The sequence below is a fragment of the Gasterosteus aculeatus genome, chromosome 20 (assembly GCF_964276395.1).
Source record: "Gasterosteus aculeatus chromosome 20, fGasAcu3.hap1.1, whole genome shotgun sequence".
NCBI lineage: Eukaryota > Metazoa > Chordata > Actinopteri > Perciformes > Gasterosteidae > Gasterosteus > Gasterosteus aculeatus.
The window spans coordinates 752,887-767,723 of record NC_135707.1 but is presented as its reverse complement, the minus strand read 5'-3'; the positions used below and the strand labels follow the sequence as shown (position 1 = coordinate 767,723).

Below are 14,837 nucleotides of genomic sequence, written 5' to 3'. Positions count from 1 at the left end.
ACACCTGGGCTAACCAGGCTGCTGTTAGCAACAACTGGCTCTCCACGCGACAGAGGAGGGGCGGGCTCGGGGCGACTCACGGGCGTAGTAGGCGTGCGCGTCTGTCGCCGAGTCGCCCGGCGACCGCAGGCTGGACAGACCGTAGTCGGTGATCTTCAGGACGAAGCGGTTGTCCACAACGCAGTTTGAGGACTTGAGTTTACCGTGAGACACGATGACGCTGTTGTGGAGGAACAACATGCCCTGCAGAGAGACGGGGCTCAGACACACACATGTATGTGCACACACACACACACACGCACACGCACACTCTGCATGTACACTATGAACATGAGCGGATAAGAAACCTTGACGATGTCGTTGATGAGAGAATATTTGAACATCCAGTCCAGGGTGATGCTGTCGTTCTCCAGGATGTCCTGCAGACACAAAGGCCGCGTTAGCAGAGAGACAGACGGACGGGCGGGAGGACAGGGCGGACAGACGGGTACCTGCAGGCTGCCTCGGGAACAGTACTCGGTGATGATGCAGGTGTCTGGGGGGTCGATGCAGGCGCCGATGAATCGGGTCAGATGTTCGTTCTGAATGTCTCGCATCTCCACAAACGCATATTAACAGTTTCTTTCTTTTGTCACACGTGTAAATCTTTTTTCTTTTTAAACAATGTTGCTGCTGATTTCTTCTTGATTCTCACATTTGAAATGAAACCAAACTGAACTGAATATATAACATGAAGTGAAATAATATTAAATTAAAGAGGTTTTAACGTGTTTTAACTCACATGTTTGAGCTCAAACAGGAGCTTCCTGTTCAGCTCGATGCGTTTCCTGTTGGTGTGTTTAATGGCCACGATGTTCCCCTGGAACACAAGAACAGACGTCATCCAACACGCCCCAGTCCAGGAGGACGGAGGACGGAGGAAGGAGGGTGGAGGAAGGAGGACGGAGGAAGGAGGACGGAGGAAGGAGGATGGAGGACGGAGGACGGAGGAAGGAGGGTTGTAGTAGGAGGTAGGAGGAAGGGGGAAGGAGGATGGAGGATGGAGGAAGGAGGAAGGAGGGTGGAGGAAGGAGGACGGAGGAAGGAGGACGGAGGAAGGAGGATGGAGGACGGAGGACGGAGGAAGGAGGGTTGTAGTAGGAGGTAGGAGGAAGGGGGAAGGAGGATGGAGGATGGAGGAAGGAGGAAGGAGGGTTGTAGTAGGAGGTAGGAGGAAGGGGGAAGGAGGATGGAGGATGGAGGAAGGAGGAAGGAGGGTTGTAGTAGGAGGTAGGGGGAAGGAGGATGGAGGACGGAGGAAGGAGGGTTGTAGTAGGAGGTAGGAGGAAGGGGGAAGGAGGATGGAGGATGGAGGAAGGAGGAAGGAGGGTTGTAGTAGGAGGTAGGAGGAAGGGGGAAGGAGGATGGAGGATGGAGGAAGGAGGAAGGAGGGTTGTAGTAGGAGGTAGGGGGAAGGAGGATGGAGGACGGAGGAAGGAGGGTTGTAGTAGGAGGTAGGAGGAAGGGGGAAGGAGGATGGAGGATGGAGGAAGGAGGAAGGAGGGTTGTAGTAGGAGGTAGGGGGAAGGAGGATGGAGGATGGAGGAAGGAGGAAGGAGGGTTGTAGTAGGAGGTAGGGGGAAGGAGGAAGGAGGAAGGAGGAAGGAGTCTCCTCCTGACCGTGTGGAGCAGCTCTCCACACTCACTTTGTAGTATCCGGTCTTTGCAAAAACCTGCAGGTTTCCGTCTCCAGTCATCAGGGAGCCGCAGTTTGAGCCTCTCTGGAGAGACGGACACACGGTCAGTGTGTGTGTGTGTGTGTGTGTGTGTGTGTGTGTGTGTGTGTCTGTGTGTGTGTGTGTGTGTCTGTGTCTGTGTCTGTGTGTGTGTGTGTGTGTGTGTGTCTGTGTGTGTGTGTGTGTCTGTGTCTGTGTCTGTGTGTGTGTGTGTGTGTGTGTGTGTGTGTGTGTGTGTCTGTGTCTGTGTGTGTGTGTGTGTGTGTCTGTGTCTGTGTCTGTGTCTGTGTCTGTGTCTGTGTCTGTGTGTGTGTGTGTGTGTGTGTGTGTGTCTGTGTCTGTGTGTGTGTGTGTGTGTGTGTGTGTGTGTGTGTCTGTGTCTGTGTGTGTGTGTGTGTGTGCGCTGACCAGAGACAGTGTGACTCTGCTTCCACTGCGCAGCACCTTGTCCTGGTTACTCATCTGGATGTCGTCCCAGGACATCCTCCAGAGCTGAGCCACCAGCTCCTTCTCTAACTTCATCTTCCTGTGGGGACAAAGGGACAGACAGGAGAGGACAGGGACAAACAGGACAGGACAGACAGGAAAGATTTTTCAACATCCGTTTATTGCTCCAATAAATCAAATAAAAGCATCCGTCACAAACTAACAACCAGCCCCCCACAGAGCAAAGACACTGAACCAACAGACTAGATGTTCCTCTGCGTGCAGAACAACCCCCCAGGCTGTGGAGCAGCTGTCCACGCCCTAAAGGAGGCTCAGTAGGTCCAGAAGAAAGTCCACCAGCACTGTGGGTGTCCTCCATCAGGCCTCTGGGTGGCGCCAGACTACTGGTAACCAGAACGCTCCACCATTTCCATTCAGAGGAGCCGGCACACGTTCTCCCAGCAGGAAGACCACCGCCCCCCAACGAGGCCTCGTTCCTCCAGTTACAGGAGAGGGACAGAGGTTCCTTCTTTTTACTTATGAAGAACAATACCAACAAGCAAAAAACAAATGACAACCAAGCCTCAACAAGCAGTTCTAGAATATAAAATATATATTTAATCAATTAGCCACCAGAAGAAGGCATTGACCTCTCCAGGGACCTTTGGTAGCTCACATTAATGTTCTCATACTCAGAGTACAGGAAGTAAAAACTCTCCTCCCTGAATCAGAGCGCATGACGTGGAAACTCTACCCGTTCTTCTTCTCCACACCACCCGTGAACCGGCGCCTGACCGGCGCCCAGCAGGTCCGCCAGAGCAGACTGTTTACATTTGAGATCTTTAATATGGTCCAGTGGATTCTGCAAAGTTCTGCAGTTCCATCATTTCATCATAGATGTCCATAGATTCTGTCTCATGGATCTGGTGTACCGCTGACAGAGACGTGATAAAATGCCAGTAGGAGCTTTGACCTCCCATTTGGGATGAAAGCGCTGCACAGGAGCAGCGCGTGTAGCGTGAAGGTCTGCCAGGTTCCTGGTGGTTCCTCCACCCAGTTACAGAAATGAGAAATCCTCCACCTTCACTCTGCTTAAAGCAGGACGGTGGTCCTGAGGCTCAGCACCACCTCGCCCCCCCACCCTCTCCTCCAGTCGGTCTCATCAGCAGCTTCCACGAGCTGGTGGAGCAGAGACCTCAGAGTCTCGTCTCCAGTGTCCATGTTTGACAGACAACAAACAAAACGCTGTCTTTGACTTGAAGAGGATCGGTTCTAATGGTGGATTTCTTCGTTGTCTTCGTTTCTCTGAAGACTTTGCTGTGACGCCTCCCTTGTTTTTGCTGCTGAGACGTGTCCTCCTCGTCTCCTCGCTCAACTGCCCTTTCACCTTTTGTCTTCTGTAGCAACCTTTATTCTCCCCACACTGTCCTCCTCCATGCTGGACTCCCTCTGCGCCTCCACTCCTCGTCTTTCTCTGAGGGATTTTAATCACGTCCTCGTCTGTCTCCATGTCCACCTCACCGCCCGTCAACCCAGCGTCTTTCACAACTTTCCCAGTTGTCCTTTTTCCTTTTACTATTTTCTGTCTCCACCTGTCCTCCAGTGCACACTTGGCTGTTGTCCTGACCTGGTGCACTGACCTGAGCCACCACTGTCCCCGACACACAACGTTACCCACAAAATGATGAAAAGAGATCGCTAGTAATCGCTATCAGACCCGCGCTGCGTCCTTCCAGAGACAGACAGAGAGAGACAGACAGAGGGAGACAGGCGAGAGACAGACAGAGGGAGACAGGAGAGAGGGAGACAGACGAGAGACGGACAGAGGGAGACAGGCGAGAGACGGACGAAGGGAGACAGTTTCGAGTAAGGTTCATGCACTGCACATTGCATCATACATTTCCCACGATGCACCTCTGCTCCATCAGCCTGTTGAAGCTGCGTCTTTCAGTTGTCACTTTAAAGTTGTCAAACTTCAGTGTCCAATTTCAACGAAACCTCAAAGCCACATGAAACCTGTGCAGATGGAAGAAGAAAGACCCAGATGCAGAAGCAGAGGCGAGCTCTCACCGGTAGACGAAGATGGTGACGGTGAGGATCATGGTGGTGATGAAGAAGACCACGATGGAAACCATCTGGTTGATGGTGACCGTCTCTGTTAGAGGGACACAGTCAATACTAGTCGAGTATCCCAAACGTTATTCAAATTCATCACTAACACTGCATTTTACAGATTACCTATGAACGCATCATCATGACGTTATAATGTTCTCATGTTCACTGAGCCGAGCCTGAACACATCACAATGTAACTCGTTTCTGTTGACCCCCTGTGATGACATGGAACATTGAAGGGAACCTCCGTTAGCTAGCCGATAGCGCTTAGCTGCTAACGTTACTAGCTCCTCCTCCTGTTCACACAATCTAAACGACGTCACGTGATCAGTGATGGCGTCCTAGTCTTTATTTACACCCTGGTCACAGTAACGGCTTCTCACTGACTTGTGAGGCAGGCGGGGTTGTCGTTCTTGAAGCCGCAGACGGGAACATCTGGAGGAACAACTCCTCCCGGCCAGTGCAGCGCCGCTCCAGCTGTGGCGTTCAGCTGCTCCTCCGAGCTGTTGTACACCAGAACGATCTGGAATAATGAAAAGTCAGAGTTTAGCTGCGGACGACACGCTTCTCTGTGCAGCAGGTCACGGCGAGCCGGAGAGCAGCAGGGGCTGATTTCCTGTGTTGACCATGAACTAAATATCCTGTTTCTGCTTTCTCTCATATCTCATATCCAGACAAGTCTCTCATATCAAGACGAGGAGCAAAGAACTAGTAAATAACTGGTTTGCTGAGTGGACTCTGGGTGGGTGGTGAGGCAGGAGGACCATCTCATCTCGGATTGGCTGTAGACTCAGTGCCCAGTGGAAAAAGAAACTGAGGAGAAATGGCGTCTTTGCGTTGACTTTGTTTGCAATGGAGCCGTTGGTGCAAACACACGTAGTACAGGGTTCCTACCATTACAACAGCCCCCTGAAACTGTAACCCAGGGGAAACACTGTAGGAGCATTTGAACATTTGAAAGGAGGTAGTGAGCCGAAGATTCTGGGGTCGTCGTGGCGCAGGGGTTAGAGAAGGTGCGCTGGGAAGCACAAGGTTGGTGGTTAGAGTCCAGGCTGCCCCATGTTCCATGTTGAAGTGTCCCTGAGCAAGACACCTAACCCCTAATTGCTCCCCAGGCAAAAATGTGAAAAAGCCATGGGTTTAAAGTGTGATGTAAGTCGCTTTGGATAAAAGCGTCTGCTAAATGACCTGTAATGTAAAGATTCACCTCTTCTTACTTGATAAAAGTGGAATAAATCATCGTGAAACTACGTCCTGCAATGAGTCAGCGCGGGAGGAAGAGAGAGGATCAGGCATAGATATGTATATAAAGACTAGATGTCTCGTCCATAGATATATAAAGGCTAGATGTCTCGTCCATAGATATGTATATAAAGACTAGATGTCTCGTCCATAGATATATAAAGGCTAGATGTCTCGTCCATAGATATATAAAGGCTAGATGTCTCGTCCATAGATATGTATATAAAGACTAGATGTCTCGTCCATAGATATGTATATAAAGACTAGATGTCTCGTCCATAGATATGTATATAAAGGCTAGATGTCTCGTCCATAGATATGTATATAAAGACTAGATGTCTCGTCCATAGATATATAAAGGCTAGATGTCTCGTCCATAGATATATAAAGGCTAGATGTCTCGTCCATAGATACATAAAGGCTAGATGTCTCGTCCATAGATACATAAAGACTAGATGTCTCGTCCATAGATATGTATATAAAGACTAGATGTCTCGTCCATAGATATGTATATAAAGACTAGATGCCTCGTCCATAGATATATAAAGGCTAGATGTCTTGTCCATAGATATATAAAGGCTAGATGTCTTGTCCATAGATATATAAAGGCTAGATGTCTTGTCCATAGATATGTATATAAAGACTAGATGTCTCGTCCATAGATATATAAAGGCTAGATGTCTCGTCCATAGATATATAAAGGCTAGATGTCTTGTCCATAGATATGTATATAAAGACTAGATGTCTCGTCCATAGATATGTATATAAAGACTAGATGCCTCGTCCATAGATATATAAAGGCTAGATGTCTTGTCCATAGATATATAAAGGCTAGATGTCTTGTCCATAGATATATAAAGGCTAGATGTCTCGTCCATAGATATGTATATAAAGACTAGATGTCTCGTCCATAGATATATAAAGGCTAGATGTCTCGTCCATAGATATATAAAGGCTAGATGTCTTGTCCATAGATATGTATATAAAGACTAGATGTCTCGTCCATAGATATGTATATAAAGACTAGATGCCTCGTCCATAGATATATAAAGGCTAGATGTCTTGTCCATAGATATATAAAGGCTAGATGTCTTGTCCATAGATATATAAAGGCTAGATGTCTCGTCCATAGATATGTATATAAAGACTAGATGTCTCGTCCATAGATATATAAAGGCTAGATGTCTCGTCCATAGATATATAAAGGCTAGATGTCTTGTCCATAGATATGTATATAAAGACTAGATGTCTCGTCCATAGATATGTATATAAAGACTAGATGCCTCGTCCATAGATATATAAAGGCTAGATGTCTTGTCCATAGATATATAAAGGCTAGATGTCTTGTCCATAGATATATAAAGGCTAGATGTCTCGTCCATAGATATGTATATAAAGACTAGATGTCTCGTCCATAGATATATAAAGGCTAGATGTCTCGTCCATAGATATATAAAGACTAGATGTCTCGTCCATAGATATATAAAGACTAGATGTCTTGTCCATAGATATGTATATAAAGACTAGATGTCTCGTCCATAGATATGTATATAAAGACTAGGTGTTTTGGTGCTGTGATTGGCCGATTACACCGGACTAGTTTGCCCCGGTGATTCTGTCCTTCATGAGACACTTTACGAAGCTCTTCAGATTACAGTATAATCCATATATACACAACGCTTCCACGTGTCTGATGCCCTCCAGCGTTTAGATGAATGAGAAAAGGGGGCGTGGCTTATCACCTGGAAGGCGCTGGTGTTGGCGTCGATCACGTCCCACAGAGCGAAGTCTGTCTCTCGGTCCCCGTTCTCGTCCAGGTGGACGAGGCCAGTCACACCTGGAGGACACAAGATGTTCAATGAAGCAGAAAAGGAAATTAAAGCTTTTCTTACCCAATTTACTTTTCTCAATGAAGCGTTACAATTTTCATATTCTATCTATTTTCTCATATTTTGGAATGCAAACCTACTTTTATTTGGTTAATGAGAGAACATTATTTATATTTGCTGACACACATTTATGTGCAGTTATTTGTTACGTGACGTGAAGAGTTACTGATTGATTAAATGCAAATCAGAATCAGAATGAGAATCGGCTTTATTGGCCATGTATGTTTGCACATCAACAGGGACGCAAATTGTGCTTTTTTGGGAGGAAATAACATGACAAAGCAAATGTTAAGGATTAGATAGTATTAGAAAACCAAGCAACTAAACCAGACGTCAGGTTCAACATCCACAGAACCCGGTGATCCGCCTCACGGTGTTTAGAAGCAGTGAAGAAAACCCGTTGCCTAGTAACCAGCATGTCCCCCCGTTGTTCACAAAGTGGGCTCATAAATCAAACATTAGCAAGAAAAGGGCCAATGAATCGGATTATTCTGTGTGAGCTCCCTCCAGCGCGCTGATGATCTACGGCAGCCGGGAGGGGTCATAAAGCACATCGCATGAGCGTCTGACACACTGCAGCTCTTCTCCGTCGGATTACGATGGGGGGGGTCAAAGGTCAGAGGATGTTGATCGTGTACAGATCTATAGCACCTTTAATCTGATTCTGGGCCCTACGAGAAGAACTGGATTGTTTTTTATTGTTTCCTCTGCTGTTCTGGCAGGTCGGTGCTCCTGACCCGTCCTCTGTCCACGCACATGACCACACAGCGTTACCATGACGCACAAAGCTATAGACGAGGGCGACTATACGCCTCAAACGTGAACCTAATGCCCCCCCCACACACACACACACAGCCCTTCAAAATAAAGCCCCACCACTGCTCCTCCTGGCGCAGCCAAGCAAGCAGCCAAAAGCAACCCGGGTCGGATCAGGTGACAACGCGTCCTCATTGGCCGAGAGGACGAGCGTGAGGTCAAAGAGGTCAGACCTGAACCTCTGTGTGTGTCTGTGTGTGAGGGTGTGTGTGTGTTTTGGACTTGTTTACAACAGAGGAAGTTGGTGGATTTTATGTCATTCATCAACTGGACCTCCGACACACAGAAACAGTTCAACTGAATCCAGACCAGCCGGCCCTGCTCACCCTCCTACATACTTCTATGTGCTTATATTGCAGTCTTCTTTTCTCTGAAACACCAGAATTAAATAAAAATAAAAGTGGAGAAACACTCAGAGAGAAGAAGCGAGGCTCCACTGACCGTAGAAGGTCCGGTTCCACATCCTCTTGGTGACGACCTTTCCTGGAGGCCGCCCGGCGGACACGGACATCGTCTCGTTCAGAGCGCGAGTGAAGAGCATCACGCCGTCGTAGAATCCTCCGGCTATGATGTTCATCTGGACGCACAGAAGAGAGGAAGATGGAGGGCAGATGGGATGAGAAGAGAGAATCTGTCTTTCAGCCTTTTAACTTTCATTTTCAGTGTTTTTAACCCTTTCTGTAAGTAAGATGCACAGAGCGTCGTCATGGCGACGGTGACCGAGTACTGAACACGTCTGTGGTCACAATCACGCTCTGATTGCATTTGAATCGCCTTAGAAACCGGGAACCATTAACGGCTCTGCTGAAAACTAATTGCCCCGATCATCCGAGGGTAAAATCGCTGCCCCACAGTGAGATGAGACGAACCACAGCTTTGATCCCCGCCCGTGATGTTTGACGCAGCAGCAGGTGGACTCTCCATGGGATCCATGAAGGAGTATGTAAGTAAAGCGTGTTCATAGTATGTTCCACTCTGAATCTTTTCCCTCTTCAAAAACAACAGACTCACCAAATTTAATGATTGGATTTGATGTGAGAGAAGCCACGTGATGGATGTCAAGGGTTAATGACGTGTGGTATTAACGGTATTCACATGAGCAATCGAGATCTGAACCCTCAACCTCAGCGCTCCGATTAGAATAAGCGGCTAAACAGAGTATTTAAAAACCCAGACGTGGAAAAATAGTGTAAAGCCAAACAATGGTCAAAATATCAAATAAAACACAAAAGGCTGCAAATGTGACAAGTTGTGTCAAATATAATCGCCACAATCTGATTACACTTACAGTTTTTACAGTCACTTTGCCGCTAATTTTAGAACCTTGATGCCATTTTTCAGAACGCTTGATACAAAACTCACAACAATGATCAACACTTTTTTTTCAATTGCTTGGATACAAAAACCAAAGATCATTTGTTCATTGAACTAAAATCACCTGCTAAATACGACTCAATGTGACATCAAAGTACTATTTTAAAAAGCAATTTAGACACTGTTTCCGTCTCATGTAGCACTTTTCACACCACGCTGCCGCCCTTGCAAGTCCAAGTCCAACGTGGGGCAACAGGCCTGGATGAAGCACGCAGACCAGTGTCAGGCCTGGATGAAGCGCGCAGACCAGTGTCAGGCCTGGATGAAGCGCGCAGACCAGTGTCAGGCCTGGATGAAGCGCGCAGACCAGTGTCAGGCCTGGATGAAGCACGCAGACCAGTGTCAGGCCTGGATGAAGCGTGCAGACCAGGGTCAGGCCTGGATGAAGCGCGCAGACCAGTGTCAGGCCTGGATGAAGCGTGCAGACAAGTGTCAGGCCTGGATGAAGCGTGCAGACCAGTGTCAGGCCTGGATGAAGCGTGCAGACCAGTGTCAGGCCTGGATGAAGCGTGCAGACCAGTGTCAGGCCTGGATGAAGCGTGCAGACCAGGGTCAGGCCTGGATGAAGCGCGCAGACCAGTGTCAGGCCTGGATGAAGCGTGCAGACCAGGGTCAGGCCTGGATGAAGCGTGCAGACCAGCGTCAGGCCTGGATGAAGCGTGCAGACCAGCGTCAGGCCTGGATGAAGCGTGCAGACCAGGGTCAGGCCTGGATGAAGCGTGCAGACAAGTGTCAGGCCTGGATGAAGCGTGCAGACCAGGGTCAGGCCTGGATGAAGCGTGCAGACCAGCGTCAGGCCTGGATGAAGCGTGCAGACCAGTGTCAGGCCTGGATGAAGCGTGCAGACCAGTGTCAGGCCTGGATGAAGCGTGCAGACCAGGGCCAGGCCTGGATGAAGCGTGCAGACCAGCGTCAGGCCTGGATGAAGCGTGCAGACCAGTGTCAGGCCTGGATGAAGCGTGCAGACCAGGGTCAGGCCTGGATGAAGCGTGCAGACCAGCGTCAGGCCTGGATGAAGCGTGCAGACCAGTGTCAGGCCTGGATGAAGCGTGCAGACCAGTGTCAGGCCTGGATGAAGCGTGCAGACCAGTGTCAGGCCTGGATGAAGCGTGCAGACCAGTGTCAGGCCTGGATGAAGCGTGCAGACCAGTGTCAGGCCTGGATGAAGCGCGCAGACCAGCGTCAGGCCTGGATGAAGCGTGCAGACCAGGGTCAGGCCTGGATGAAGCGTGCAGACCAGCGTCAGGCCTGGATGAAGCGTGCAGACCAGCGTCAGGCCTGGATGAAGCGCGCAGACCAGCGTCAGGCCTGGATGAAGCGCGCAGACCAGCGTCAGGCCTGGATGAAGCGTGCAGACCAGGGTCAGGCCTGGATGAAGCGTGCAGACCAGGGTCAGGCCTGGATGAAGCGTTGCCTCAAGATTATTTCCAAGATTTTTGGCTGATGAAAACATCCATTGTGATGTGGATCAGAACCTGTGGCCGGATCCACAAGACGGGCTGATGAAAATGTAGATGAGTTGTTTTCATGTTGTGCAGCAAATGACTCTATTTTGGCTTTGAGTCAAATAAACCTATGTTGGGATTTTATTGTATTTCATAACAGTCCAATGGTGATTCCACTGTGTGTACTGTATCATCTATTTTTTTACAGCAATATTGAATGATTATACAAACAACCACATAGTGAAACTATGGTATTTTGTGTGTAAGTGATCTTAATGAATGTTGCTGTGGTATTTTAGGACAAATCCGTTGTTTCAACCAATAAACCCGCAAGTGAAAGGTTTCTTTAAAGATATGATTTCACAATGCAATGTTTTGAACATTGGAGAGCCGGTTAAGTGAAGACTGTTGAGTTTTGTATCTAAAGTTTTGAAAAATGACATGAAGGTTCTGAAAATAGTATCAAAGTGATTGTAAAAACTGTAATGAGGACGAACCAGAGACGGAAAAACATCCAAGACTACAGAAAGGGAAACAATCCCACGCTGAGAAGTGAACATGATCATTTAGAGTGAACGTGTGTGAGGGTGAGCAGAAGCCTGTGATGATCATTATACAGGCCTGTAAAGGTCAAAGGTCGGCTGTGTGAGAAGCTTTGAGGGATCCTGTTTCTCCCCAGGGATCTCACCGTGTGTGTGAGTGATTGTGTGTAAGTGAGTGTGTGTGTGTGTGTGTGTGTTAACATCATCAGCCGTCTGTCTGTTGCTGATAAACTGGCTTCACAAAAATGCCAGATAACAATCACACACATACGGTGGCTGCTGAGGGACAAACGCAGCTGCTGTACACAAGCAGATTACAGCATTGAGACCAGATCACCCAACTACCTACTAACATGTCACCGGTAACACGTCACCACCAACACGTCACCAGTAACACGTCACCACCAACATGTCACTGGTAACACGTCACCACCAACATGTCACTAGTAACACGTCACCAGTAACTTGTCACCACCAACACGTCACTACCAACACGTCACTAGAAACTTGTCACCACGAACATGTCACTAGTAACACGTCACCACCAACATGTCACCACCAACACGTCACTACCAACACGTCACTAGAAACTTGTCACCACGAACACGTCACTAGTAACACGTCACCAGTAACTTGTCACCACCAACACGTCACTACCAACACGTCACTAGAAACTTGTCACCACGAACATGTCACTAGTAACACGTCACCACCAACATGTCACCATCAACACGTCACTGGTAACATGTCACCATCAACACGTCACTGGTAACATGTCACCACCAACATGTCACTAGTAACACGTTACCACCAACATGTCACCACCAACACGTTACCACCAACATGTCACCACCAACACATCACTGGTAAGATGTCATCACAAACATGTCACTAGTAACAGGTCACCACCAACATGTCACTAGTAACTTGTCACCACCAACATGTCAATGGTAACATGTCACCACCAACATGTCACTAGTAACATGTCACCACCAACATGTCACTAGTAACTTGTCACCACCAACACGTCACTAGTAACTTGTCACCACCAACATGTCACTAGTAACATGTCACCACCAACACGTCACTAGTAACTTGTCACCACCAACATGTCACTAGTAACATGTCACCAGTAACTTGTCACTAGTAACTTGTCACCACCAACACGTCACTACCAACACGTCACTAGAAACTTGTCACCACAAACATGTCACTAGTAACACGTCACCACCAACATGTCACCATCAACACGTCACTGGTAACATGTCACCACGAACATGTCACTAGTAACACGTTACCACCAACATGTCACCACCAACACGTTACCACCAACATGTCACCACCAACACATCACTGGTAAGATGTCATCACAAACATGTCACTAGTAACAGGTCACCACCAACATGTCACTAGTAACTTGTCACCACCAACATGTCAATGGTAACATGTCACCACCAACATGTCACTAGTAACATGTCACCACCAACATGTCACTAGTAACTTGTCACCACCAACACGTCACTAGTAACTTGTCACCACCAACATGTCACTAGTAACATGTCACCACCAACACGTCACTAGTAACTTGTCACCACCAACATGTCACTAGTAACTTGTCACCACCAACATGTCACTAGTAACATGTCACCAGTAACTTGTCACTAGTAACTTGTCACCACCAACACGTCACTACCAACACGTCACTAGAAACTTGTCACCACAAACATGTCACTAGTAACACGTCACCACCAACATGTCACCATCAACACGTCACTGGTAACATGTCACCACGAACATGTCACTAGTAACACGTTACCACCAACATGTCACCACCAACACGTTACCACCAACATGTCACCACCAACACATCACTGGTAAGATGTCATCACAAACATGTCACTAGTAACAGGTCACCACCAACATGTCACTAGTAACTTGTCACCACCAACATGTCAATGGTAACATGTCACCACCAACATGTCACTAGTAACATGTCACCACCAACACGTCACTAGTAACTTGTCACCACCAACATGTCACTAGTAACATGTCACCACCAACACGTCACTAGTAACTTGTCACCACCAACACGTCACTAGTAACACGTCACCAGTAACTTGTCACTAGTAACACGTCACCACCAACACGTCACCAGTAACTTGTCACTAGTAACACGTCACCACCAACACGTCACTAGTAACACGTCACCAGTAACTTGTCACTAGTAACACGTCACCACCAACACGTCACCAGTAACTTGTCACTAGTAACACGTCACCACCAACACGTCACTAGTAACACGTCACCACCAACATTTCAACAGAGTGGTGTCGCAACTCTTGTCAGCTTTGGCTCTGAGAGCCAATCAAATTGAGCGGTCGGCGGTGGACTCTGTGGAGAGGCTAACTAGCTAGTTAGCTGTAAGAGGAGAGAAAAATAATTGCTATCTCATGATAGTTTCATGTTTTTTGTTAGTTTGTTGACCTTTCAATTGTAGAAACCACAAGATGAATTGTGCAGCAACTGAAAAGAGACACAATGTGTCTCAGCTTCTCTCTTTAGCTGCGATCCTTAATGTAAGACGTGATAACACCAGCAGCACGAGGCCGGCGACTGGTGGTCTTTGTCTTCTCCGTGTGATATTGGACCCGATAGGATGACATCAGCAGACTGAATTAGCTTCTCCAGGCTGAGTGCTCCAGCTGTGCTGACTACACTGATTACTCATTTGCATAATGCTGTCGTTTTCCATCTGCTCACGTTGACACCTTCCAGTGCCGAGGCCGTCACGTTTAATCGCCTCATTTCCTGCGTCTGTATCCAGACGCGTTCATCTCCTGCCATAAACCCGTTGGATCATATTCATTGTTCAAGTGTTTTGATCATCCGTGTTAGCAGCAAAACAAGAAACCTTCTCTAGTTACCTTTTAGTTTTCTTTCTTTCCTAGATTAATAATATATATATATATATATATATATATATATATATAAATACATAGTATGTTTGAAGTTATAATTTGATTATTCAAAACTGATCATTTAATTGTTACTAGCAGAGATTATTTAGTTCAGCAGAAACATTTACTAGATGTGTTTGTTTACCTTTAAATATTTTACACAGCCGTGTGTAAATCTTTCTTTTTTAGCTAAATATATATATATATATATATATATATTTTATCCCCACATGGCTAAGTACAGCCAAACGAAGGCAACCAAGAGGCATGGTGTTGGATGGGCGGTACGACCCCGGGGGGTTTGCATAGGGAACTCC

At 47.3% G+C, this 14,837-nt stretch overlaps 1 protein-coding gene across 2 annotated transcripts in view; it reads right to left on the bottom strand.

Annotated features, from left to right (window-relative positions):
• npr1b (natriuretic peptide receptor 1b) overlaps positions 1 to 14,837 on the bottom strand; it is a 30,526-nt gene that overhangs the window by 3,904 nt on the left and 11,785 nt on the right. For both annotated transcript variants that reach the window (XM_040165205.2, XM_078094279.1), the window contains exons 5-14: positions 8,644 to 8,779; positions 7,240 to 7,334; positions 4,643 to 4,778; positions 4,212 to 4,296; positions 2,124 to 2,241; positions 1,686 to 1,760; positions 782 to 859; positions 492 to 596; positions 348 to 419; positions 81 to 243 (exon numbers count right to left, since the gene is read on the bottom strand). In XM_040165205.2, coding sequence (XP_040021139.2) covers positions 81 to 243; positions 348 to 419; positions 492 to 596; positions 782 to 859; positions 1,686 to 1,760; positions 2,124 to 2,241; positions 4,212 to 4,296; positions 4,643 to 4,778; positions 7,240 to 7,334; positions 8,644 to 8,779 — 1,063 coding nt within the window. The remainder of the gene's footprint in view (positions 1 to 80; positions 244 to 347; positions 420 to 491; positions 597 to 781; positions 860 to 1,685; positions 1,761 to 2,123; positions 2,242 to 4,211; positions 4,297 to 4,642; positions 4,779 to 7,239; positions 7,335 to 8,643; positions 8,780 to 14,837) is intronic.